Here is a 24,937-nt window from a genome sequence, read left to right as displayed (position 1 = left end):
TAAACTCCCAGCATCTCTTTCGACCGACTTCTCGTACACTTGACCCGTATACACTGTCAGTACAAGCTTGAGCCCGTCTCGAGACTCGCTGAGGAGAGTTACAGGAAGCGGGAGAGCTGACCTTCTTTCTCCTGCTTGATCATCAGCTTCGACGAACCCAAGTCGACTCCTTCCTTCTCCTCCCTTCTCCTCCGCCTAGATCTTTCAAGCTCTCTCGTGAGTAGATATATGACCAGCTCGTCATCGGGAACACTCCTTTGACTCTATCCTCGTGTTGGACCTTTTCCAGCAGCTCTCGACCTCGGATCACCCCGTCCTCCTCCTCCCTTCTCACCATGGTCCAGCTCTCACGAGACATCCTCCAAGCTCTCAGCGTCCTCCAGCAATCATCTCAACTCCCCTCTTCCCTCTCCTCTCGGCTCCAAATCGCTCTTCGCTCCTTTCAAGGCTCCTCCCTCCCGAACGCTCCTCCTCACATTCCTTGGTCGGCGTTTCACCCCATCCTCGTCGACGTACAGGCAGCTCTCCCAACAGTCGATCAGCGAAACACGTTCGCCGAGCTACTCCGTAGGGCTGAGGAGGAAATGAAGGGTGTTGAGCAGGCCGAGAAGAGCACAGGAGGTGGAGGGATTGAGATGAAGTCGAACGGCCTGCTCCCTCCCCCTCATGGCTCTCCCTCTTCCTCTCCTTCCCCGAGATCTCCACCCTCCAAACCCTCGACACCCGTCTCAACGCCATCTTCTCTATTCATCCCTCCATCTCTCCTCCCTCTCATCCTCTCAGCTCTCTCCTCAGACAAGACTACCAATCCCAAAGCGAGTCTTCAGAACGCGACACTTCTCACAACTCTCGCCGTCCAACCCGACCTTATCCTCCCCCCAGGGAAGACCCTCGCTTCGCTGCTGAGCTTGCCCGATGCGGAAGCTAGGGAGAAGAAGAGGAAGAGGATGAGTGGAAGCTCGGAAGGGAGTGCAGGACGGGGTGGTGGGCCAATCCACGGAGGGAGTCTCGAGGAGAGAGTCGGGAACATGATGAAGGCCGCTTACTGGGACGATGTGAGTTCATTCCCTCTATGAGTTCGTTAGCAGCCTCTCGTGCTGATCATTGCTTCTGTTCTCGCAGGCCACCGACAAACTTCTCTCGTCGCCGCCGACCTGCTCACTCCGACTTTCTCTCCTCCAAACCGACCTCTCGACCGCCTTCTCTGGACTTCTACCTCCGATGAAGCTCAAAGATCTTTTCCCCGTCCCCGACCAGACGACAATTTGGGATAGGAAGGCTTTCTCGACGTCGCTCGCCAACATCGTTCGTTCTCCCTTGCCTCTCGTTTTGTCCCTCATTGACGCAAAGCTGACTCCCCCGATTCCCGTTTCGTATCTAGTTGGAAGCAGCGAAGGCGAGATGTGCTCCTGTTCGAGACGAGGAGGTGTTGAGGTTGGAGAGGATGCTCGAAGCTACAAAGAGCGAGGAGAGTGGAGCGAACGAGAAGGACGCGACGAAGGCTGTTCTTTCGGTGGTTGAAGGGGTTCTGGAGCTCGCTGAGTTGATGAAGGTACGTAGATATAGTTTTCCCTGCTTCAACTTCGTTTCGGCCCAAAACTGATGATCTGTTCTTTCTCGTCTCCCCTCCCTCTCACGCGTCGAACGAACTTTTCCCGTCGACTAGTCCGATCTCTCGACCTTCCGTCTCCTCTCCATCCCACCCGCCTCCCTCCCTTCCCTCGTCACCTCCCTTGCCGAAACCTTCGAACGAACGGAAATCCTCTCCAACTTCCCTTCCCACGCCTCCTTGACCTCCTCCCTCTCGACCTACCTGGCCGCCAACACCCCTCACTCTCCCTCCGAACCAGCTTCCCTTCGTCTCTACGCCTCCCTCGTCTCAACGGTAACATCTTCTCATCCCATCTCCCAACCTCCCCTTCCAACCTCGGACTCGAACCCGTCCTCGTCTCCAAGCTCAACACTCGAAAACAACCAAATCCCACCCATCCTCATCGGGACCTCCCCAATCCTCTTCAACATCCAGAACCACATCCAAGCCATCGTCATCACCGCTTCCCTCGTCGCTCTTGCACCAGGAGGCCTCTCGCCCGACGCGTCGAGGAAGATCTACCAGCTTTTGATGGCGGATCTGCACGCGGAAGGAGGAGAACAGCACACCCACCTCGAGGATCTCACTCAGATCGTTCTCGCTTGTTGGTCGGCTTCATCAACACCCGCACCTTCGGAGGAGGAGAAGAAGGCCCATCAGGAGAAGATCCGGGAGGGAGTGCAACGGGTTCTTCGAACGACGGATCCAGTCTGGAATCTTCTCCTCTCGAGGCTCAAGAAGGCTCTCATCACCTCGCTCACGGAGGAACACCTTCCTATGGACTTGGTTCCGGAGAGGATGCAGTCTGGGAGAGGAGAAGTTCGAAGTTCGATGTCAGGAGGAGGAGGAGGAGGAGGACGAGGGAAGAGTCGAAGAATCGTCGTGAAAGGGTTTGAGGGAGAAGTGTTGGAGCAGGGGATTGGGAACGTGGTTGACGGCTTGAAGAAGGTTGGAGGTTGGGTTGGAGAGGTTTGGGGGGACGTTTTGAAGGGGGTCGAGGGAGTGGGAGCGTCGACGGGAGTTTAGAGAGGGAAGGGAGGAACGACGCGGTTGTCACCTTCGTTGAGATTTCGATGCTCTGCCCTTCTAACGCACACTGTATTCGGCGGAGCAAAGTCTATTCCTCTTTCGCAGCTTCAGGATTACCTGAGAGTGCTCATCAAGCATGCCTTGTCTCTTTCTCGTCATCCTGTAAGTCTTCTGGGGCGGCATCGACGTCTCGCTTTTCAACGTTTCGCTGACTTTTTCTTCGATCCCCTTGGCTCCTTCCTTCCAGTTTCTGATCCCCTCGGAGAAACCTTCACTCGGCAGCGCAAACGAAGGTCATAAGACACGAATGCAAAGAGAACCTGATGGTTTGCCTCTCGATCTTGCCCTCGGTGACGTTGTCGAGCAGAGATGGACTTGGTTTGGCGACGTCCTCCTTTCGTTTTCCTTTTCAACGATTTGGGCTTCCCTTGGCTCCTTCACCATCAACCACCATCCCCAACCCTCCTTCCACCTCTTCAACACCACTTCCTCCCATCACGTCAACAAACATGCGTTTCTCCATTCCCTTCCTCGCTCTCGCTTTGACTTCAGGCGCTTTCGCTCAGGACGCGCCGTCTGCCGTCGAGGCTGCCACTTTCGCTTCGGGCCTGTGAGTTTTTCCACCTTCTCTGACTTCAGCCCGTGGATTTAAGAGACTCACCCGTTCCTTCCATCTCTTCCTCTCGTCCTCGTTCGATCTCTCTCAGCGCTGCTTCCCTCCTGAAATCAGGGCTTACCACCTTCCTCGAGATCGTAACGACCATCGGATCCACTCCCGACGGTCTCGAGCTCTTGGGTAGCTTAGGAATCACTCCCGATATCGAGGCAACCATCCTCGTACCCACCAATGTGGCCTTCACTGGAGTTGGGGAGGAAGTCACCGGAAATGCGAGTTCGACGCGATCTCGGCCCAAAAGGGGCTTCTGAGGGTGACCGTTCTCTGACCCTACTTGACGTTTTCTGCTCTCTCCTATCCAGGTGACCCGTCTCGCTCAAGTTCTTTCCTACCACGTTCTCGAGGGAACATTCGACGCTTCGACGGTGGCTGTCGCTCCTGCGCACTCCATCGCTCGAACTCTGCTCACAGGTGCGTCTCCTCTATCTTCATCGAATCAACCACATCTTAGTCATACTCAACTTCTATCGCCCAACCTTTGTAATTTTCAGGAGACGAGTTCGCGAAGGTCGGAGAGGGAAGGTACGCGTCGTCTCTCTTTCGCTTTCAGCCCTGGGAACGAGCTCGAGTACTGACCCCTCCCTTCTTTCGTCTTTCGCGCAATCAGAAGTCAAGCCCTCGTCCTTTCTCAGATGGACGGGTCCATCGTCGTCGATGCTCCTTTCTTGAAGGTCAGTTCTGCTCGTCTTCCTCCGACCCCCCGTTTCCCGTCTTCGAGGCTGACCTCTTCTCACCTCTTCCTTTTCCTCCCCTTTTCAGTGGGACGGAAGGGCCATGAACATTTCCACCGGAGCTGTCTCGAAATACGCTGTTCGTCTCCTTTTCAATGAGAGATCGGACCGAAACGAGCTGACCTTTTCCTCTCAATTCCGCTTCTCGCACAGAACCTCACCATCATCGCCCTCGATGAGGTCCTCAACCTCCCTCCTACTATCGGCGCGTACGCTACTGTGAAAGCTGCCTCGGTCGCTGGAGCTTTGACTACGGTTGGACTCGTCGCTCCTCTTGAAGCTGCCGTCGGAGTGAGTCGTCCTTCATCCTCTTCCTTGCCTTTGCCATTTCATACTAAACCCCTCTCTCCTCATTCTCAGATCACCGCTTTCCTTCCCACCGATTCGGCCTTCGCCGCTCTCCCAGCAGACGTCGTTGCTGCCCTCACTGCTGAGGAGCTCACGACTATCCTCTCCAACCACGTCAGTACCTTTCTAGATGCCTTGTCGTTTTAAACTGTAGCTGACAGTTCTTGACTCGGTTTTGTACTCAGGTCGTCGCCGGATCCGTTCTGTACAGCACCAACATCGGACAGTCCGACGCGTTCTCCCTCGCTGGCCAGCAGTTCACCTTTGCCCTGAACGGAGAGGTAAGCAATGCCTTCATTCCACCTATGACTCGAAGCTGACCTGATCTTTCCATCCTCTATCAGACTCTCACCGTTACCTCCGGAGATGGTCCGTTTCGCTCTCCTTTCTCACGCTCGAGACGCGTCGCTGACCTTTTCTCTCCTTTCTCCCTCCCTCGCTTTTTCTCCTTCAGTCACCGCCAACGTCGTCACCGCTGATATTATTGTCGCCAACGGGTCAGTCACGTCTCACTCTACTCCAATCTCGAAAGAGTCTCATCAACAACGCTGATCTTCTCTCTTCCTCTTTCGCAGAGTCGTCCACCTCATCGACAGCGTCCTCGTCAACCTTGAGTCCAGCCCCGAAGTTGCCGAGTCTGTCGCTGCCGTTGCTGCGACTGCCAGTGCTACCGTCGATGCTGGAGTTGGACCTACTCCCGCCGCTGCTCGAAGGAACGTCCTCATGGGTTTCTAAACGCGCGTCTCTCAGACCTTAGCTACGACTCTTCTCTCTCCGATCGATGATCTTCTCGCTTACCAAAAGAGAACGTGAATGAACTAAGAAAACCCAAAATGCTTAAAGAGCCTAGATCTACTCCTCCCAGCAGCCTCCGACCAAACCCAACGCCTCTCCCGCCATCAGTCGACTGTCGAGCTTCCCTCCGATGATCTCCTCTTCTCCGTCGTAGCCAGATCCGATAGGAAGGTAGCCGTCGTCGTCTGCTGAAGCGGTCCGACGACAAAGGAGAGCGAGAGCGAGGAGGGACGGGTAGAGGTGGAAAAGGTGAGCGAGGGGAGAAGAGAGGATGTGTTTCCGGAAGGGGACTGAGAGAAGCAAGAAAAAACGCGACGATCAGCTTCATTGCTCGAGAGTGAGGGGGAGAGAGTTGGTGGTGGAGATTACGAAGGGGAGGAACTCACCCTCTGTCTGACTCGACGAGTTCGAGTTTGGGGGAGAGCGAGCAGGGAACGTCTTCTCGAAAAGAGTCAGCTCGAGGAGCTTCTTCAGGACGTAAACGAGTTCCTCTTCGCGTATCCTGGTGATCAAGTACCGAAGGTCAGTTTTCGTCGCAGAGATCGAGGATCAGACTCGTGGCAGGTGGAACGAACCGAGGGAAAGGCATGGCTCCTCTCAGGGGCTGATCGGCGAGGTAAGACGCTAGAACCAACGAGCACCTCTCCATCAGAGCAGGAAGACACAGTGTGGCTACACGTTTACGAGATTCCGTATCTGTGAAAAGAAGGTAGAGAGGAGGGAGTTAGGCGGGTCGTCTTGAGATCGGATGAAGGGAAGACAGGCGACGCGGACTCACTCGACTCCACCCTCTGCGTGAGCAGGAAGAGAACGTCGAAGCACCACCGCCTAAACCTCTCCCTCGGCAGCCCGATGATCTCGGCCGTCGTTCCGTACAAGGTCTGCTCCGTCGTCTTCGACCAACCTCCATCCTCGTCTCCCAACTCCGTCGACGCTCCCTTCAGTCCTTCCGTCTCGAATCGATAGAACCGAGAAGCTTGCTGGAGGCACCGAGCTAGTTTGACGATGAGGTGATCTGGAACTCGAGAGGATCCGATGATGGGGATGAGGTCGGTTTCGAGAGAGGAGAGGTAGCGGAGGTCGAAGGTCTCGTCGAGGGCTTGAGCCTCGAGACTCAGGATGTCGGCAGCTCCGCTGAAAGAACGAGGGAAGGAAAAAGGTCAGCATTGCAGCATGAAATTTAAGGATTTGGAGAAACTCACCAGTCAGCGAGCAAAGCTCCGGAGTAAAGGTCGAGAAGCTGGCTCCAGATCGCTTGATAAGACTCGGGCGAAAGCTCTGGGAAAGGAGAGAGCGGCAGAGGGTTCAGTTTTGCTCTTCTCCGAACAAAGACGACGAACGCACTCGAATCGTGAGCCGAAAGAACCGAGCAGATAGGCTTGATGATCCGAAGGAAGTGGTTGGTAGCCTAGAGGGAAGAAAGAAGAGTATCGAAGTCAGAGGACGCGTCAAAAGAGAGAGGAAGACAAGAACGAACGGTCTTCCAGAGCGGCGGCTCGTCTCCGTATCTGAATGAAGGAGGGCACTCGTACTGCAGACGAAGAAGAGAAGATAGTCAGCCTAAATCATCCCGAAAAAACGGAGGTAAGAACGGACCTTGAGCTTGATCTGAGGGGAAGAAAGGACGCCGGAACGATCAGCAAAGAAACGACGCGTCGAACTCGAGACGGGTAGACTCACAGGAAGGGAGTAAGCCTTCACGATCTGCTCCACCGTTCCACCCGAGAACAAATCCACCTCTCCCTGATGCTTCAAAAACACCTCCACCGCAACCTCCATCGCCCTCTTGCTCACAGCAACGAACGTCAACCTCCTTGGCTTCCTCCCCTTCTCCTCCGCCACGACCTCTCCGGCGAAGCTGCTCGCATACGCCAACGTGATCAAGCTCGAGAGATCCTGCAAGAAGACGGCTGCAGATCCTGGGACGGAAGAGAGGTCGAGGATGGCGAAAACGTCGAAGATGGCTTGTTGGAGAGGAGTGAGGGTATCGACGTCGGGTCGAATGTCGTCTCCCGGAGGGACCGTCATGCTTCCTTTGAGGACGGAGAGGATCGATTGGAGGCGAGCCATGGACCAGAGGGATGTGGACTGACGAAGGAGGGGTTGAGAGGTGTTGACGAAGGCTAAGAGGGTGGCTTGGGTGAAGGGAGGAGTGGACGGAGGTGGAGAGGAAGAGGAGGGAGGAGTTGCGGATCCGTGAGCTTCTGCGACCTTGAGGACGTCTTGACCCATCGATTCCCACGTCGACCACGACTCCTTCATGAGCTCTTCGAGGATCTTTGGCGACGACGACGACGAGCTGGTGCTGCTGTTCTCCCACGAAACGATGACCATTGAAAGCGCCTGAACGGCTGCTGTAGAAATCGATGGGATCCCCGACGCGAAGGCGACTCCGATTTGACTCAGGAAGCGTTTCCAGATCTTGGTCGCGTCCGGTAGGTTGACGAGGTTGGTGAGGAAGAATGACGAGAAGATCCCTCCTACGCTTGAGAGGGCCAGGCAATCCGACTCGTACCACTTCCCTTCCTCTCCCTCCTCTTCGACTCCCACCGACAACCCTCCTGCTCCTACGCCTTCACCCACTCCCATCGAGAACGCCTTCAGCGAGTCGAAGAGGGGGAAGATGATCTCCCAGACGCACTCCGTCCAGAGCTTGTCGTCCAACGTCGATCCATAGAGCTCGATGGATCGGAAGAGGGTTTGCATGGCGCTCATTCGAACGTCTGCTCTGGGATCGAGACAGCACGTGAGGAGTTCCCTGACGATGAAGAGCCAGAGGTCGTCGTAGGCTTGACCGTCGGGTCCTTTTTGAGATCGACGAGATTGGAGTGCGTCCGAGACGTTCCAGAGGGATCCGATGGAGGAGAGGGAGATGTTCACTTCGTCGGTTTGACGAGAGAAGTCGGCGAGGGCGGTGATGCAGGATTTGAGATCGGGGATGGAGAGGGAGAGGAGGAAGTCGGTGATGATGAGGGTGATCTGAAGGGAGAAGAGGAGAGGCGGGAAGTCAGCGAAAGGAAGGACGACGAGACGGGAAAGAAGGGAGAGACGCGACTCACAGATTGGAACGCCGTTCGTACCAGCGAAGCATTCCCTCTCGAGCCACCACCGAGTCCTCCCTGAGCGGACGCTGAAGGTCTGACCCTCACGTTCCCTCCTGCTGAAACCCCAAGTCCAACTTCTCCACCGCTCCCCTCTGCGAGCGTCCCCGTCTCTCCTGCCTTCCTGCACACCGAGCTCAAACACGCAAACACTCGCTCCCATCCAGTCGCCATTTCGTGCCCAGCACTTTGTAGAATCTGGTACAACGCCTCGAGACCAAGCTTCCGGATGTCGACGTCGATCTGTTGGAAGTAGGTCGAGGAGGAGAGGGGTTCGACCTGTCGTGCGAGGGAGGAGAGGACGAGATGCTGAGTTCTGGCTGAGATTTCCGGTGGGTGCGAGGATGCTGATCGGATGGAGGAGGTGAGGAGTTCGTCGAGGGTTGAGGCTGCTTGGAGTCGGTTGGTGGAGGAGGAAATGGAGTGGGAGAGGGCGAGGAGAAGATGGTCGACGATTGTTGACCAACCGAGGGAAGGATCGTTCGAGACGAGACGACGAAGGTTGATCTGCGAGATCTGGGCGAGTTTGGCGATGGCAAAAGATCGATCTCCGTGTTGACGCTATAATCAGAGACCAGCGTGAGGATAAAGGCAAAAGAAAGAAGTCAGATCGAGAGTCGAGGTCGAAAGGACGCGTGAAGGTCAGGATGAAATCGACTCGCGTTCGTCTTCAAAGTGTGCATCCCACTGGCTCTCCTCCTCATCGGTCCAGGACTCTCTGGTATCGAGCTCAGATCCGTCGAGCTACCATGGTTACTCCCAACTTCACTTCCTCCTCCAGCATTTCCTCCTCCAGCAACGACCTCGGTCGTCGATCCTCCCAAGCCCATCATCTCTCCGCTCAACCGTACCAAAGCTTCGACGAAGTCCGTGAACGCCTCGTCGTCCAACTCGGCGACGCAAACCTCGAAGACGTGGTTGATGGAAGCGTGGACGGCGTCGATGTCTTGTTCCGAGACGAGAGCCTGGCTGGGAGCGGGAGGTGCGTCGGATCGAGAGGAAGTGGACGACGGAGCCGGAGTGGGAGGAGAGAACGACGATCTCCGTGGGTTGGGAGAAGCTGGGACGTTGAGTTGTTTCCTCTGTCCGTTGGAGTTGGTCGACCTCCTCGGCGTCAAGACGAAACTCGAGCTCTGAAGGGCCTCGAGGATGTCGAACCAGCTCTTCCCTAGGCTTCCTCCCAGCAGCTCTGTTACGCTGATCAGGACCTTCAGGCAAGCCAGGTTCCTCGAGCTTAGGCTGGGAGGTTGATGGGGTGTCGCTCCTCCGGTGAGAGCGGTGAATCCGAGAGCTTCGACGCTGCTCATGACGCTTGGGGAGCGAGGAGTCGAAGGGAGATCCGAGGACGCGAGGGCTGAGACGACTGCTTGAGGGACGGCGAATCGAGAGAGGGTGGAGATGAAGGCATTCCGTTCCGTTGGTAAGGAGAGAAGTCCACAGATGATGGTGAATTCGTGGAGGGAAGAGAGGGTATCAACGAAGAGCTGTGGGTGCGACGCGTCGATTCAAAGTCAGTGTCGGATTCGACGCGTCGACGACGAGAAGAGATCAAAGCCAGGACGTACCTCGTCCGAGAGGTTCCTTCCGATGAAGAAACTAAGAGCAGCAAGAATCGCAGGCCATCCCGCTTCCACCATGTCCCTCGTCGTGTCCGCGTCTCCTGCGTTCTGGATTTGCTCGACGAGACCTCCCTTCCTCTTGGCGACCTCCAGCGACGAGCGAAGAGGTACGATCGAGGAGTAGACCGGTGTGACTGAAGAGGCGAATCCTTCGACGACGATGTTGAAGCACTGGAGGGAGAGGAGGTAGAGGTAGGTTTCGGGAAGAGGAGGAGGCTCGAGCTTGTCGAGTTGGTCGATGCTGCGAGAACGAGGAGATGTGAGCTCACGACTCGGACGAGAACAGATAGTAGGGGAGCAGGGTAGAACTAGACTCACCACTGAACCTTGACGGTACTCGTAGGCCCCAAACCAGCCGTGCTATCCATCGTCAAGCTCGCAACGACCGTGCTCACCCCACTCGCCACCATGCCGGCAACCATCTCTAAACTCCCGTAAGGATTCGTCCCAGAAGCTCCTCCGACTTCTCCTTGTGGCGAAACCGATCCTTGCTCGACGTGAGAGATTCCCAATCCGCCCATCTGCGACGAGACTCCGAGGAGAGCTGGCTTCTCGGTTGCGATCCGGTTGAGCGTCGAGAGGAGGGTAGAGAAGATGTTGGTGGTGGGCTGCTGGTGTCGATGGGGTTGAGTCGAAGTAACAGTGGTGGGAGGGGACGAAGATGAAGAAGGTGGCAGTTCCGACGAGCCGCAATTCCAGACCTTGCGAAGGAGTTGAGCGTCCGAACACAACCCTCTCAAGCACTCCATTGCTAGCACTCTGAACCAGACCGGCGACTCCTTCCCTGGATGAGCGTGATGCTTCCTCTCCTCCTCTGGAGTGGATTCGAGTTCCTCGAGCGAGCCTTGTTCTCCAGCGACGATCTTGATGAGGAGGCCGAGGAAGCGTTCCGATTCGGCGACGAGCTCGTTGGAGAAGAGTCGGAGGAGGAGGAAGACGACTCGGATGAGACGAAGGGTGAGAGGGAAGGATGAAGTTGCTGCTGCTGAAGTGAGGGAGAGGTTTCGAAGGAGGACAGGACAGAGGTGTTGATGGAGGAGAAGGAGGAGCTCGGAGTGCTGAGAAAGGGGAAGACACGAGTTCAATCAACGAGTTTAGCAGAAGAACAGATAGCGAATGGGGACACACCTTCCTGAAGACTCCGGCGTAATTACTGAGAATACTCTCGATGAGCTCTAGTCCGAACGGTCGAGGGAGATGGTTGAGCATGAGGAGTTGTTGCTTTCCCGTCGGAGGAGTCGAGGTGGTGAGGACGCAGAGATCCTCGAAGAGGCGATATCCGTCGAAAGCTGAAGGGTAGAGGATTTTTACTGTTCCGTCAGGGAGGGGAGTTGATGTCGCTGTAGAATCAAAACGATCAAAGTCAGGCTCGGTCGAAGAAGAGGATGAGCTCGCGACGTACGAAACGAGAAGGACGTTGAGCTCACGAGAAGTCGAGCACGTCCCGTTCTTCAGAGTCTCGTCCTCGGCGACGATCTTGTCGAAGGTAACCATGACTCCTTGTCGCAAGGAAGCTGCTGCTGTCGAAGAGACGACCGGAATCCGACTGTCTCTGAGCTCGAAGACGAGTCGAAACGCCTGGGAGGGAAGGAACGAAACGAGCTCATCAGTTTCTGTTCTACCTCACTTTCAGACGAGGGAAACACAGAAGATGGTAGGTCCAACTCACATCTCCCAGTAGAGTCCCATTCACAGGCCCAGTGAGAATAACGAGGACGGCTTGAAGGATCTTGAGCTGGATGTCGACGCCTTGGTTGATCACCGACCCGAGATCTTGGATGAAGGAGGGGATCTGAGCCTAAGAGAACAACACGACCATCAGGATAAGTATCCAACGAAGCGTCTCGAGCAGAAGCTGCGAGCTCAGCTGAGGAGGAAAGGGACGTACCTCGGAGGCAGTGTGAAGAGCTATGAGTCGCTGCATCGAGCTGATACAGATCGCTACGAGCTTCGGGTTCTTGCTCTTCATTCCAAGCGAGACCGGACTGATGAGATCCTCGGCATGAGGTCCAGCTGTAGTATCGTTTAAGGAAGCGAATCAAGTCAGGGGGAGGAAGAGAAGGACGAACAACGTGGAAGGAGAGGAGGGAGGGAAGGGAAGCGTTGTGAGATGGTCGAAGTCTCCTTCCCTCCCTCTCCCCTCCCTCATTGCTGAAGGAAGATGAGACTCACCAGCACTCCAATCTCTCTTCCCACCTGACTGATCCTTCAACAAAGCGAGAGCCTTCTCTGCTGCCTCCTTCACTTCTGGATGCCTTTAGAATCACAAACCCAATCGGTCCAAAGGTCAGCTTGAGCTCTCTCTCCCCTTCCTTCTTCCCTCTCGGCTTCCTACCCCCGTCACGTCTCTGCTGGGAAATCAGACGTTGAACTCACCTCCTCTTACATTCCTGTATGATCTGCTGTAAGTCTGAAACGAGAAAGATTTCGCTCGACATTCGGGTGAGTCGTCGTTGAGGGCGACCTTCAAAGATCTGAAACGATTCGAGCTCACGTCGCTCTCCTCCCTTCTTCCCTCCCTCCCAACCGCATCTTCCCTTCGGCTCAACTTCCTCTTTTGACTAAGATGAGGACCACAAGGGCTCAAGCCATCGCTTCTGTGAGCAAACGAGGATCGCTCGGCTCTCTGGGAGGGTACAGACGCGCAGGAAGGCGGAGGAATCAGAGCTGACCTTCCCTCCCGCCTTCCCTTTGTTCTCCTTCGATACTTTTCCTTCCTCTTTAGCGCTGCATCGTTGCGAAGGTACCAGTCGAGGTCCTCACTCAGATCCTCCAGTATGCGAACATCAAGCCTTCAGATCTCGCCAGTGTCGCTGCTACCTGCCGCTACCTTCGAGCCGTTCGTCCATCATCGAGCTCCTCTTTTCGTCGAAAGACTGACCTTTCTCTCTTCCCGGCTTTTTCTCCGTGCCAGATCGCCAGTCCTCTCCTCCTACAAAGGATTTTCTTCTCTGCCAACAACAAGTTGAGCTTCGCACCTCTCGAGGCATTGGTAGGAAACGCTCAGAAGGGAGCGCTCGTCAGGTCAGTCTCGCTCCGTTCCTCGTCCTCTGCCTGTTTCTCCAAGCCAACCCCCAACTTTTAATCGTTACAGGAAGCTCACCATCAAAGAAGGAAAGACCAGCATCCCATCGAACCGAGCTCCCATCTACAGCAACCTCCTCTCCAGAGCGCTCGACGTCCTCCTTCATCTCGAGATGATCACCATCCCGTTCGCCCTCCTCGACCAAGCCGTCTTCACCTCCATCTACAACACCCCTTCCATCACCACGCTAGAAATCCTCCCCGCCCAACTGGCTCAAAAGGCTCCCACTCTCCAGCTCTCTTCCCGAAACGCCTTCCCTGCTCCTCGACCTTCCCCTCTCATCGTCCCCAAACTCGCCTCCCAACTCTCCGGAAACCAATCCTCGGCCTTCTGTACCGCCTTCCTCTCGGATCTCCTCGAGTTCCTCACCTTCCATTCCATCTCCGTCGAGAAGATCCGATTCTCCTACCTCCATACGAAATCCTCCCTCGGAAACTTCCTCACCGCCCACGCGTTCGACGCCCTCAGGGAAGTCGACATCACCTTCCTCCCCGCCGCCTTCGATCGATGCACCAACTGGCTTACCCAAGTCCTCGCTGCTCAAACGTCGCTCGAAACCGTCACTTACAACGTCATGAATGCCTGGGATGGTTTTGAGCTCGGACGGGGAAGTTGGGTCGGGTGGGCGAACGGCGCGTTGATCTTCCCCGTCGCGGCTCTGGCGGACGCTTGGAGAGGTGTGATGGTGAAGAGGTTGATGATGAGGTTCACGAGAACCCCTGGAGACGATGATCCTATCGCGTCGGACGTGGAAATCGTCGTTCCTACCACAACCACCCTGCTTCCTTCTCAAACGAGAGCGATCTCGACCAACGAGCCTTGCATCTTCACTCTCTCGTTCGCTGCTGAGGAGGGCCGATTGTCGAAGGGGATTCCTACGATCTCCTGGGAGGACTGGGTGAGTCTCATCCAGCTACGCTTGCTATCCTCCGTCGTTCACAGATCTTCGCTCACCCCTCATCTTTCTTGCTTTCCTTCCTCCAGACCCAGCACGTCGCCATCTTCACCTCCCACGAATTCCTCCGAGCTCTCTTCCTCACCGGCTCCGTCACTCCCACCCCAACCATCACCACCACCCTCGCCTGCTCCCCCTCGTGCTACGCTACCCTCCTCCAAACCCACCCTCACCTGCACGCAGCCTCCGAGCTCGTGGGAGGGTACGAGAACCTCTGGGAGCTGTCGGTCGAGCTCAACCTCGAACGCCTTCGAGCTCTCGCTGGAGCGGAGCAGGATTACGTGCTGGATGTGTTTTGGAACGTGCTTGGGAAGAAGGGAGTGACTCTGGTGGATTACGAGGGGACGGGAGTGGAGGATGAGGAGGAAGGGAGGAGGAGGGAGATCGAGTTTGTTTCGATGTTGAGCGGGGAGAAGTCGGTTGGGCAGACGCTTCTGGGCTGTGATTGTTTCGGGTGTGGTGCGGTGACAGTGGAGGATCCGATTACGGCGATGAGAAGATGTGGAGTGGAGGAGGTGAGAGGTGCTTTGGCGGCGTTGGGGGGGTTTGATTCGGAGGGGTTCGACGCGAGGTGAGCAGCCTGTCTTCTCCCTCTTTCTCTCTTCTTCTCCTTCTTCGCACAAACCTTTTTCGGCCTGTACTCACTTCTTTTCTTCCTTGCTTTCTCGATCAATCAGACCGCCAACTCAACCCATCAAGCCCGATTCGTTCGAGACCTTCCTCCGGTGAGCTCTCGTCGAACGCGTCGCCGTTCTCCTTCTTCCTTTCTCTGACTCTTCCCTCCCTCTCTCTTTTCTCTCAACAGATCCTCGGCTTAAGATCTCCCTCTAGGCTTCCTCTTCGTCGAGCCACGATCTCTACCTCGTTCAACCGTTCAACCGTCGTCTTGTCTTTCGTCTTTCTCTCTTCTCTCCCTCTCCCCTCCCTTCTCCTTTGCATATTTCGCTACGAGAACGATAACGATGAAGATCATCATGAAATATTCTCCAATCTTCCTATTTGCCGGTGGAAAAGCCCGAAACAAACCCCTGAAATATATATATATCAATCACGCTCGAGCTCGCCTTTGACGTCTCCCCTCCGCTCTTCTCCTTCTTCCCCCCCCCAACGTGCATGTCCCTCCGCTCGCTCTTCTGTTCCCTTCACAAACCTTTCTCCCTCCGAACCATGTCTTCAACACCCATCCCTCAAACGCCGAAATACATGTCTGCAGATGTACGTGTCTCTCGAATCCCTTCCTTCCTTTCGTCCCTCTCTCGAGCTCACCCTCCTCCTCTCCTTCGTAGCAACTCGCCTCCCTCCTGCTCTCTTCTCCCACTCCTTCCACCACCACCATCACCACCACCACCAATCCTATCGCAGCCAAGATCCAAATCATCGACGTCCGAGACGACGACTTCCCTGGAGGCAACATCGTTTCGGCCTTGAACTACCCTTCGAGGGAAGCCTCCCCTGCTGGGTTCGAACAGCTCGCTAAGGACCTGAAAGGGAAGGGAGTGGACAAGGTTGTTTTCCATTGCGCGTTGAGTCAGGTTAGGTGAGTGTCGACGCGGTGGTTTCCATGGAGATAGGGAGGAAAAAGAGGTTTTGAGGAGGAAGAGAGAGGGGAGAGAGATGAGCTGATGCGTTGGGTCGGTTGCGAGCAGGGGACCCAAAGCAGCTCGAAGATACGCTGAAGCTCTGGGAAGGGTGGAGCCTGAGAGCGAACAGGAGATCTATATTCTCGAAGAAGGGTTCACGGGGTTTCAGAAGAAGTACAAGGTCAGTGAGAACAGAAGGGGAGGGAGGGAGGGCCGAGGGTGAGCTCGAAGAGGGAAGCTGATCGATTGCGTTTTTTTGTTTGCAGGGCGAGCCAAAGTTGGTAGAGAAGTTTGTAAAGAGTCTTTGGGAGTAGATGGTTTGGAAGGGAAGGTGAGGAGTGCGAAAAAGGAGGGAGAGGGAGAGGAGAGGAACGAGTCGCGTCGCGGAATGCTTGGTTCGGTTGCTTCCTCCTTGCTCTGGATTGGATCTAGAATCGGAATGTCTTGCTCTGCTGCTCTCTACTCTCAACTCTCCGGAAAGTGTGCACGTAAACAAACATATATGATAGACTCGTCCTCGTCGTCTCTCTCTAAAGACCCAACCTCCACCAACTCCCCTTCTTCCACCTCCCGCTCCCACTCCCAGCCTCCGCTCCTTCAACCCCAGCACCCACAACCGTCACCCTCTCCCTCTCCGCACCCTCCGTCTCCCCTCGAGCCTCCGAGAACCGTTCCCTCGCTCCTCTCTTCTTCGCCAGCTCAGCCATCCCAGGCGAGACTCGTCCAACGAACTTGCCGTCCTCGTCCGTCACGTCCACCCATTCCTTGCCGCCTTGCTTGACCGTTGGTGAGGAGGGAGCAGAAGCGGTGGGGAAAGGAGGAGGAGGAGCGGAAAGGGAGTCGATGGGAGTGGGAGGGAGGAGGAGGACCTCGCCTGTGACGGGATCGATGGTTCGTTTGAGACGAGCGAGGTTCCGTTCGGGGAAACGAGTGGCGATGACTCGCATGAGTTCGAGCTCGCGGGAGCGCAGGTGGTTGCAGTAGTAACTGAGGAGAAAAACAAACCGAAGGTCAGCGACGGGGAGATGGAAGGAAAGTGATAATGAATGGGCTGAGAAAGACTCACTTGGAAGCACCTCCGATGGTGATGAAGGAAGCGACAAACCACGTCAGAGCTGAGAAGGCTAGACGAGGACCTGTATCGAGCGAGCGGAAGAGAAAGAGACAGACAGCAAAGTCAGCACGATGGGAGCGAATGAGAGGAGACGAGAAATGGGAGGTCAGAGAAGAAGGGAGGAAGGAGCAGGTATCAGAGAGAAGATTAAATTCGAATGTATTCCTCACACAAGTCCCATCGACGAATCGTGGACGTTGATAGGAAAGAGCACATATAGTCTATCATCATTTAAACCAACTGTCTCTCTCCATCTCGAACGAGATGGAGAGAGAGAGAGGAAAGGAAGGGGGAAAGGTTTTTGGGAGAGGGAGACGAACGAGATCGGAAAACGAACGATGAAAAAAAAGTAGGTATAGAGAGAGAAGAGAGACTCACCAGCAGGTCTCCCAGTCAACAACCTGATGGAAGCGAACCCCACTCCACCAGCGATTCCTTGAAGCAGCGAGGATCGCATGCAAGGGATCTCGGAAAGTCGAGTGGGAGAGAACTCGGAGAGTTCAGTCATCTACAACAAAACGAAAAAACCCAGGTCAGCGAGAACAAGGACGAACAGAGAAGAGAAGGAGAAAGGGAAACGCACTCAATGAAAAGATCTCTCTCAGGTACGAACCTTTATAGCCTGCCAGAGGTTTCCAGCGGTGAGGGGAGCAGGACGAGGAGGAAGGATCGTCTTGTTGGGATCCGTTTGTTTCGGATAGAAGTTGTCCCCGTATGAGGTAGCAGAGGTGGGGTCGTAGGGAGCATCGGGGATGGATCCAACAGCCATGGCTGATAGCGATTGAAAATTGAGAAAAGGGGAGGGAGGTGGGAGATGGAGGTGAGGGAGAGGGAAGGAAGGAAAGCTGGATCGAAATCGAAAACGAAGGCAGAGGGCCCGACGGCTCGACACGACCAGCTCAACCTCCCCACAAACCACCATCTTCCACCCTTTTCTACAATGTCCGCCCCTGCTTCCAACACCCCTACAGCCGATGCGTCGAAGGAGGCTTCGTCGACGGTTCCCAAGCAGCAGCAGGAGGAGGAGAAGAAGGGGCTTCCTCAGTTGGGAGCTCTCGAGGAGGACGACGAGTTTGAGGAGTTTGCTCAGCAAGGTGCGTTCCCCTTTCTATACTTTTTTTGTGGAAGGATCTGGTGGGAGAAGATGAGCTTGCACTGTTTCTGGGCTTGGGAGAAGCAGAGGAGCACGCGAAAGGGAGAGAGAGCAGAGACGAAGGGAGGGAATCGAACACCTCCAACCATCAAGCTCGCTCAGCTCTCCCTTCCTTCCCTCCTCCTTCCCTCCTCCCTTCCTTCTCTTCGAACCACCTCCCAGCTCATCAATATCTCTAGAATCCGCTCACATTCATGCTAACCTCCCTTCTCTTCTCCCTTGTGCCTTTGCTCAGACTGGGATCCCTCCGAATCCTCCCTCGCCCATCTCTCCTCCGCCTCCACCTCCGCCGCCGCAGACACAGCACCTACGACCTCCAACCTCTGGGAGGACAACTGGGATGACGATGATGTCGAGGAGGAGTTCTCTAAGCAGTTGAGGTGAGCAGCGGCTCGTCCTCTTCACTCTGGTTGAGCTCGAAGCGAAGGGGAGGAAGGAGGTGAGGTCGAGGTGAAGTTCGAGCTGACCTTGCGTTCGTTTGGTTTGTTGGTAGGGCCGAGCTCGAGAAGCAGGCGAACGGACCTTCGGCTATGTCGACGTAGGAGCGGTACCCCTTGGGTGCGATTGGGTCGGGGAGGGGAGGGAAGACGAGGTTCACGAATCACGATCACAGATGGAAACGTTCAACTATCTTTCGACTCTTTTCGTTCGAGAGTCTGGTTCGACAAAAGCTGGACTCTCTGGATGTTGTTGGGTTGGGTCCAGTTCCTCTTCTGAGGCTCTGTGCGTCGTTGCAGGAGGAGGAGAGTCGAGAGTGTCGATTCAGCCCACCCCGCCCTTCCCTCTCTTCTTCTTTCGGCCTACTCAGCTTCTCAGCTCGTTGGTCGTTTGTCTTCTACCAGTGCTCGTTGAGCTTCCGAGTTACGTTGAGTATCTCTGACTCGAAGGCGAAGAAGAGGGTTGAGCTCGAGCTCGCTCGCTCGTTTCCTCCCTCCACCTTTGCGACGCGCTGCTCCTTCAGCCCTCTCTGCTTGTACGGAGCTCTCCTCTTCCAAAATCTGAATCGGTAAGCAGAGAATACGACTCAGGGAATCTTTCTCGTATCTTCTCCACCTCCTCGCTGAGTAAGAAGCAGCGGATAAATAAAAACTCCCCCGAACCTCGTTCGAATTTCGTCCTTCCTCCCTCCCTCCTCAGTCAGCGACCAACACCCACCCACCCTCCCTACCTCTTCTTCTCTTTCTTCTCCTCTTCACATGTCGGACCTCCCTCCCTCTCTTATCCACCCTGAAGAACTCCCTTCGAGCAATCCCGAAGACGACGGGGAGGACAACAACAACCAGATCGACCAAGACGACATCGAGGAGATCATCGAGGAGGAGGACGATGGAGATTTCCCTATGGACGGCGAGGACGAGGACGACGAGTTCGCTGGTCAGGAGGGAGGCATGATCATGGAGGAGATGGAAGGAGCGGAAGAAGGAGAAGGACTGGAGGAAGAGGAGGATATGGGACCAGTGGTGGATAACTCTTCGATGCAGGCTAGTCAGTTCCCCTCCCTCTCTCCCTTCTCTTTCGAGCTCTTTTCTCGTTTTTCTTTGAAGGCTCGAGAGAGCTGACGCTTATCTTCGCTTGGTTGTATGCAGCTCTCCACCGAGATGGCTCTTCCGTGTTTGAGGTAGCTCTTCATCCTCTGCATCCTTCCCCGCCTCTCGCCGTTTCCGGAGGAGAGGACGACCTCGCTTTCCTCTTCGATACAACAACAGGAAAGGAGGTCGTCAGACTTTCAGGTCACACCGATTCGGTTGTTGCTGTTTCTTTCAGTGGGTCTCTCTCTTCTTCACCTCAATCTCTGTAAGGAGGAGCTCTTGAGGCGAACTTTCAGCTGACTGATTCGCTCCTCCTCCCTCCCTCCCTCCTTGCTTCCGCTGCTCCTCTCCAGGCTCGGACGGAGAGCTCGTCGCCACTGGAGGTATGGACGGCCGAGTTCGCATATGGAGACGAGTAGGCAAGACGGACTGGAACACTTGGGAGTTCCTCACGAGCTTGCAAGGACCGGACGAAGTGACGGTGAGCTCGCGAAATTCCTTCCCTCCTCCTCCCTCCCTCCGTTCCCTCTCTTTCGAGCTGAGCTGACTTTGTTTGGGCTTGGACTTGATTTAGTGCATGGCCTGGCATCCTAAGGGACCTGTGCTCGCTGCTGGAGCCAACGATTCGACGGTTTGGATGTGGCAGCGTGAGTTTTTGTTCCTTCAGGGAGGGAGGGAGTTGACTCGGTTGTTGAGCTCGGGTCCGAGAGCACGTTTTCCTCGATTCTAATCTGACCTTTCTGTTTGTCGATTACAGTTCCTTCTGGAAACACGATGCAGGTTTTCGCTGGTCACACCGATGCTATCACAGCTATCACTTTCACTCCTGATGGTTCGTTTCGTCTCGAGCTCACCTCTCCCTTCCCTTCCCTCTCTCCGAAGCTCACCTCTCTCTATCTCTCCTTTCCTTCCTTCAGGCAAACGACTTCTCACCTCCTCCTCCGATGCCTCCATGATTCTCTGGGACCCTCGTTCCTCCTCCCCTGTCCAGAACTTCAAACCCACCGACGACCGGTTCTCCCTCGAGGACGGAATCACCTCCATCGCCGTCCACCCCAACTCCCAACTCGCTGCCGTCGGAGGAGGAGCCGGAGGACTCCGAGTCGTCAACTTGGCCACGGGACGAGTCGTCAGTGCGCTGCAAGGGCATGAGAAGGGAGACTCGGTGGAGGCGGTGGTGTTTTTGGAGATTGCTGGGAACGGTGTGGTTGTGAGTGCGGGAACGGACGGGAAGGCTTGTGTGTGGGATGTGACAACGAGTAGGTTGAGGGCTACGTTGAAACATGATGTGAGTTTTCTTGCATTTTTCGTTGTCTAGTTGGGAAACGAGGGAGTCGCGTCGAGCGTTTTCGACTCGACTCGTTCTCCTCTCCCTCTTTATCCCACCCTTCCTCTCGAATCTGACCAATCCCTCCCCTTTCACCTCTCCTTCTCCTCCTCTTCCCCTTCGTTCCAACCTTCACAGCAAGCCATCACCTCCCTTCGTCTCCACCCAGCTCCTCTCGCCCACCTCATCACCACCGCCTCCGTCGACGCGACGCTCAAGACCTGGGACGTCCGAAACGGAGCTCTTCTCGCTCACCACACCGGAAACCGAGGGATCATCAACGGGTGCGATGTCGGACGAGGGAAGGAGGGACGAGCCGTCGTGGTTAGTGCGGGAGACGATGGAGCGAGTTTGATTTGGGAGATTTAGAGCAGGAGTTGGAGTTGGTGGGGTACTTAGAGCTCGAGGAGGAGGAAGTTTACGTTTAATTCATGGTTTGCGCACCTGCTACTCTTCTTTCGGTCTACGGAGAGAGGAAGGAAAGAGGGAGGGGGAGGAGGGCTGACAGCCTTTCCGACTCGACCTTCCCTCTCGTTGGAACCTCCGTTGGTATCGCAGGTTGTCCAGACCCATCGCCAAGGAAATCGGAGAGTCTGTAAGGAGCCAGAAGGAGCATCCTCCCTGCTCGACAAGCAGCGACGACCGAGACCTCCCGACAGGCAACGACGCGTCGTCTCCCTCGCAGCGTCTCATCTCCACTCTCCAACTGAGTATCGACGGCGAGATCTCATCTCGGCTCTCAAGCGCCATCGCAGCCACGCTCCAGAGCTACACAAAGGGGGTTTCGACGTCGAGGGAACGCGCTTGAAGAGCTGCGGCTTCACTTCGCAGGGGCAACGGACAACGAGCTCGCTCGTTTTAGCCAGTCCCTTTGTCTCTTTGCTGATCTCTCTCATTTTCGTCTCCCTTTCTAGTGAAGCTCCGACCACCACCTTCTTTCTCGTCCACCCAACTTTTCCTCCCTTCTTCCCTCACCCACAAACAGCTGCTGGCCAGTTCCCCTTTCCTTTCCTTTCCTTTCCCTCAGCTCACCTCACCTTCCCTTTGTCCTTTCTTCCTTCCCTCCCGACCTCACTTTTCTACTCCCTTCCTCTCATTCCCTTTCCTCAACCCTCGAAAAAGCCTCCACGTCAACCCAAAAACACAAAAATGCTCCTCCCAACCGCCTCCCTCTCCCTCCTCGTGCTCCTCTCCTCCCTCGTCCCCTCGACCGTCGCCGCTCCAGAAGTCATTCATCTCCCTCTCAACGCCATCCCTCGACGAGCCGATGTCCATCCCCAGATCCTCTACCAGCAACACGTCAACCAAGCCATCTCTCGTCTCGCTCGAGCGAACGGGTTTCTAGGGCTCGCTCCAAACGTCGCGAAACGGAACATCGAGGAGAGGATCGTCAAGTTTGGGGTGGGAGGAACTGGTGCTGGATTGGCTGGAGCTTCGGGTCCTTTAAAGAAGAGAGAGATTGAGTTCAAGTCTGAAGCGAGGTGAGCTTTTCTTTGTGCGACGTCGTCGTTCAACAGGGGTGGAGAACGACAGTCGAGCGCTCTTTCTGTGCTGATCCCGTTGTTTAATTCGGTTTGGTAGAGTCGGAATCGTCACTACCGGAGCTTCACAGACCTTCGACGGTTCATCGGTCGACATCGCTGGACTTCGAAGGCTGGAGGGAGGAAGTCGCGTCGTTCGAAGGAGGAGGAACAGGAAGCACGGAAACAAGAACGGAAATGCTGCTGATACTGCTGCCACGGTGGTTGCTACTACGGCTGTTGGTGAGCCGGACCTTTTTCTGACAATCTCTTGCTCTCACTGACTCTTCTCGTTCATTTTGATTGCTTCCAGCCGTCGCCGTTGAGAGTGCCGTCGCTGCTGCTACCACTGTTGCTGCTGCCGAAGTCACGTCCACTACCACTTCAGCAGGATTCTCGGAACTGTCCCTCGATGCTGCGATCTCTGGAGACGTTACGCCAGGAAATGCACCTACTGCCGACTCGTCTTTGTGAGTTTGAACGACGGCGACTCTTCTTGAGCTGCTCGGTTCTGACTTCTTCCTTCTGTTCTTTCGTAGGGCCTACGACATTGAAGCCAACGACATTGGATACCTCGCCAGTGGGTCTGGCTCTTGTCGAGGCTGGTTGAAGCGAGAGGATCCTGGCGAGACGAACTGACCTTCTCCTTCTTCTTTTCCCTCTCTTCTTCTCAGCCATGTATGTCTCTTGAATTCTACTTCTCGACGGCTTCGTCGATAAATTCTACTGATTACTGACAAGGCTTCGGATCTACAGGCAGCTCGGGACACCTCCTCAGGACTTCTTGATGCGAGTTTCAGGCAGAGGTCGCGTCGAAGTCTTCTCATCTCTGACCGTTCTTCCCTTCTGCCCCTCCTCACCAGGCTCATGGATAGTGGTTCTGCAGATACTTGGGTTCCCAGCCAAGCCTGCGCTGTGTGCGGAGATCACAACTCTATCGGCTCAGCCTCGTCGTCGTCGTTCGAGGTCTCGACCCAAGCCTTCCAGGTCACCTACGGCTCCGGATCCGTGGCAGGAATGGTCGTCCAGGACGTCTTGACTCTCGCAGGGAACACCATCACTCAACCTTTCGGTGTTGCTCTCGAGGAATCCGTCGAGTTCAGCGCTGCGACAACCTCTTTTGATGGCCTCGTCGGACTCGGTCAATCGATCCTCTCCAACCAAGGAGTCGCTACACCTATCGAGGCTCTTGCTGCCGCCGGTACCATCCCCGCTGGAATCGTTTCTTATGATCTGGGACGAATCGCGGATGGAGTCAACACCGGTCAAAGTTAGTCGTTTTCCCTCTTTTTCCTCTCAATCTCTTCGTTTCCTCTTCCCGCTCCTCTTCCTTTCTTGGATCCCCTCCAAAGAGTTAACTGACTTTTTTCAGTTCACTTTCTCACTCTTCAGTCTCCTTCGGAGCTGCCGATGTAAGTCCTGGAAGCTATGAGGAGAATGGAGTCGACAGGAACGAGACGCGTCGACTGACTCCGTCTCTCTCCTCTTCTCTTCCTCTTGCTAAAACCACAGGCTGCTCGGGTCGATGCGAACACTTTGATCAACGTCCCCGTAATCTCTACAGTCGGATTCTGGGAGGCTGCGGTCGACGACGTTTCGGTGGACGGTGTCGCTCTCGCTTTCGTTGGAAAGAGCGCCATCCTCGACTCTGGAACCACTCGTGAGTCTTCGATGGAAAGCTTCTGCATCTCAACTCACTCTTCCTGATCTCTAACCCTCTATTCTCGACTTCCTTCTTCTCAAGTGATCATCATGCCTGCTGCCGACGCTGAAGCCGTCCATGCCGCCATCGAGGGAGCTGCTTCCGACGGAGCTGGAGGATTCACTCTCCCTTGCACAACCACCACTTCCGTCGCCCTCACTTTCGGGGGACAGTCCTTCGCCATTGATCCTCGAGTGAGTACGCTGAAGTTGCGGCGCGTCGACTTGGTCTTCGTTTTCGTTTCTGACCACCGCTGCCTTTGATTTCCTCAGGACCTCACCTTCCTCCCGCTGGATCAGAACGATCTCACTGGCGATTGCATCTCCGGTATCTCTTCGGGTCAGAGTGAGTCATTCTTCCCCTCGTTCTTTCCACGCGCACCCCTCCGGTCCCTCTCTGTTCGCACTGGACTGACCTTCTCTCTCTCTTCAGTCGGATCTGCGGATCAGTGGTTGATTGGAGATGTTTTCTTGAAGAACGTCATTTTGTGAGTCATTTATCTTCGTTGAAGGAGGCGATACTTGACGATACAACGTTCTGACCCTTCGACGCGTCTTCTTTCTCTCTTCCAGCACCACCGACAGTGAGTCCTCGCCTTCCCTGCGTTTTCACCTCCATTACATAAACATGGATTTCTCGCTTCACAATCTATATCCTCCGACGTCAAAGCGTGTCCGAGCTCACTCCCTCGCCTCCCCTCGTCCTTTTCTTTAGTCGGAACCAACTCCATCTCTCTCTCAGGAAAGATCGCCCCTGGAGCAGCTGTGGCAGCAGTAACTACCGCGGCCGCTGCCGTCGCCACCGCTACGACCAACTCCACGGAATCAGCTATCGCAGCAGCTTCGACAACGGTCCTCGACGCCTCCTCCTCAACCGCCAGCGTCGTCGTGTCGTCGATTGCTGTCATCTCGGCCGTTGCCACCGCTGTCGCCTCAGCTTGAAGCCTATTTGCTTAGCCTTTGTTCATCTTTGCTTTTGTAGTTATAGTCGAGGAGAAGCACGCTTGATCTGGATCTCGTTTGTCTCCTTGCTTTCGCCCTCTCGCGTCCCTGAGAAAGCTTGCGGTCAGAAGCTCAAAAGTG

At 55.3% G+C, this 24,937-nt stretch overlaps 9 protein-coding genes across 9 annotated transcripts; 7 read left to right on the top strand and 2 right to left on the bottom strand.

The window, feature by feature from the left end:
• Nucleotides 1-335: 335 nt before the first annotated feature.
• BDY24DRAFT_411973 (uncharacterized protein) lies at nt 336-2,617 on the top strand (the record flags this gene model as incomplete). The annotated part of the gene is made up of 4 exons (XM_076642997.1): nt 336-1,055; nt 1,123-1,305; nt 1,382-1,552; nt 1,667-2,617. The coding sequence occupies 4 exons, from the start codon at nt 336-338 to the stop codon at nt 2,615-2,617; spliced, it is 2,025 nt and encodes a 674-aa protein (XP_076500388.1).
• A 510-nt stretch (nt 2,618-3,127) lies between these two features.
• BDY24DRAFT_377126 (FAS1 domain-containing protein) lies at nt 3,128-5,171 on the top strand (the record flags this gene model as incomplete). Its single annotated transcript, XM_076638742.1, has 12 exons — nt 3,128-3,230; nt 3,328-3,508; nt 3,599-3,707; nt 3,788-3,818; nt 3,904-3,967; nt 4,056-4,106; nt 4,181-4,318; nt 4,388-4,489; nt 4,561-4,656; nt 4,720-4,744; nt 4,830-4,872; nt 4,951-5,171. Coding segments are annotated over 12 exons (1,103 nt in total), but the record flags the coding sequence as incomplete, so codon positions are not given.
• A 1-nt stretch (nt 5,172) lies between these two features.
• MON2 (Mon2p) lies at nt 5,173-12,349 on the bottom strand. The gene is made up of 19 exons (XM_076638741.1): nt 12,267-12,349; nt 12,063-12,145; nt 11,779-11,903; nt 11,560-11,688; nt 11,318-11,468; nt 11,019-11,230; nt 10,209-10,948; nt 9,837-10,131; nt 8,934-9,755; nt 8,230-8,832; nt 6,851-8,149; nt 6,767-6,778; nt 6,648-6,701; nt 6,515-6,578; nt 6,373-6,448; nt 5,949-6,304; nt 5,746-5,866; nt 5,557-5,672; nt 5,173-5,460 (listed from the first exon to the last, which is right to left on the bottom strand). The coding sequence occupies exons 1-19, from the start codon at nt 12,326-12,328 to the stop codon at nt 5,228-5,230; spliced, it is 5,553 nt and encodes a 1,850-aa protein (XP_076500386.1). The 5' UTR covers nt 12,329-12,349; the 3' UTR covers nt 5,173-5,227.
• On the top strand, nt 12,221-14,378 carry BDY24DRAFT_377117 (F-box protein). The gene is made up of 5 exons (XM_076638740.1): nt 12,221-12,300; nt 12,385-12,489; nt 12,616-12,729; nt 12,805-12,914; nt 12,985-14,378. The coding sequence occupies exons 2-5, from the start codon at nt 12,457-12,459 to the stop codon at nt 14,252-14,254; spliced, it is 1,527 nt and encodes a 508-aa protein (XP_076500385.1). The 5' UTR covers nt 12,221-12,300; nt 12,385-12,456; the 3' UTR covers nt 14,255-14,378.
• A 639-nt stretch (nt 14,379-15,017) lies between these two features.
• On the top strand, nt 15,018-15,965 carry BDY24DRAFT_377110 (Rhodanese-like domain-containing protein). The gene is made up of 4 exons (XM_076638739.1): nt 15,018-15,145; nt 15,217-15,467; nt 15,577-15,691; nt 15,777-15,965. The coding sequence occupies exons 1-4, from the start codon at nt 15,044-15,046 to the stop codon at nt 15,822-15,824; spliced, it is 516 nt and encodes a 171-aa protein (XP_076500384.1). The 5' UTR covers nt 15,018-15,043; the 3' UTR covers nt 15,825-15,965.
• Nucleotides 15,966-16,040: 75 nt separating this feature from the next.
• BDY24DRAFT_411968 (uncharacterized protein) lies at nt 16,041-17,393 on the bottom strand (the record flags this gene model as incomplete). Its single annotated transcript, XM_076642996.1, has 4 exons — nt 16,041-16,497; nt 16,577-16,646; nt 17,003-17,132; nt 17,238-17,393. 4 exons carry the CDS (start codon nt 17,391-17,393, stop codon nt 16,041-16,043), a joined length of 813 nt encoding a protein of 270 aa, XP_076500383.1.
• A 171-nt stretch (nt 17,394-17,564) lies between these two features.
• Nucleotides 17,565-18,319, top strand: SEM1 (proteasome regulatory particle lid subunit SEM1; the record flags this gene model as incomplete). Its single annotated transcript, XM_076642995.1, has 3 exons — nt 17,565-17,718; nt 18,013-18,157; nt 18,271-18,319. 3 exons carry the CDS (start codon nt 17,565-17,567, stop codon nt 18,317-18,319), a joined length of 348 nt encoding a protein of 115 aa, XP_076500382.1.
• Nucleotides 18,320-18,929: 610 nt separating this feature from the next.
• BDY24DRAFT_377101 (WD40 repeat domain-containing protein) lies at nt 18,930-21,083 on the top strand. The gene is made up of 7 exons (XM_076638738.1): nt 18,930-19,262; nt 19,364-19,540; nt 19,660-19,787; nt 19,881-19,953; nt 20,064-20,138; nt 20,224-20,594; nt 20,772-21,083. Exons 1-7 carry the CDS (start codon nt 18,974-18,976, stop codon nt 21,000-21,002), a joined length of 1,344 nt encoding a protein of 447 aa, XP_076500381.1. The 5' UTR covers nt 18,930-18,973; the 3' UTR covers nt 21,003-21,083.
• Nucleotides 21,084-22,562: 1,479 nt separating this feature from the next.
• On the top strand, nt 22,563-24,814 carry BDY24DRAFT_377095 (pepsin-like aspartic protease). Its single transcript, XM_076638737.1, has 10 exons — nt 22,563-22,623; nt 22,693-22,831; nt 22,910-23,423; nt 23,546-23,565; nt 23,666-23,813; nt 23,898-24,049; nt 24,128-24,200; nt 24,288-24,342; nt 24,428-24,438; nt 24,570-24,814. The coding sequence occupies exons 3-10, from the start codon at nt 23,021-23,023 to the stop codon at nt 24,794-24,796; spliced, it is 1,089 nt and encodes a 362-aa protein (XP_076500380.1). The 5' UTR covers nt 22,563-22,623; nt 22,693-22,831; nt 22,910-23,020; the 3' UTR covers nt 24,797-24,814.
• Nucleotides 24,815-24,937: the final 123 nt, after the last annotated feature.

This window comes from Mrakia frigida, assembly GCF_051309035.1.
Source record: "Mrakia frigida strain ATCC 22029 unplaced genomic scaffold BDY24scaffold_3, whole genome shotgun sequence".
Lineage (NCBI taxonomy): Eukaryota > Fungi > Basidiomycota > Tremellomycetes > Cystofilobasidiales > Mrakiaceae > Mrakia > Mrakia frigida.
The sequence above is the reverse complement of the archived record's forward strand: the minus strand, read 5'-3'. Positions and strand labels throughout refer to the sequence as shown.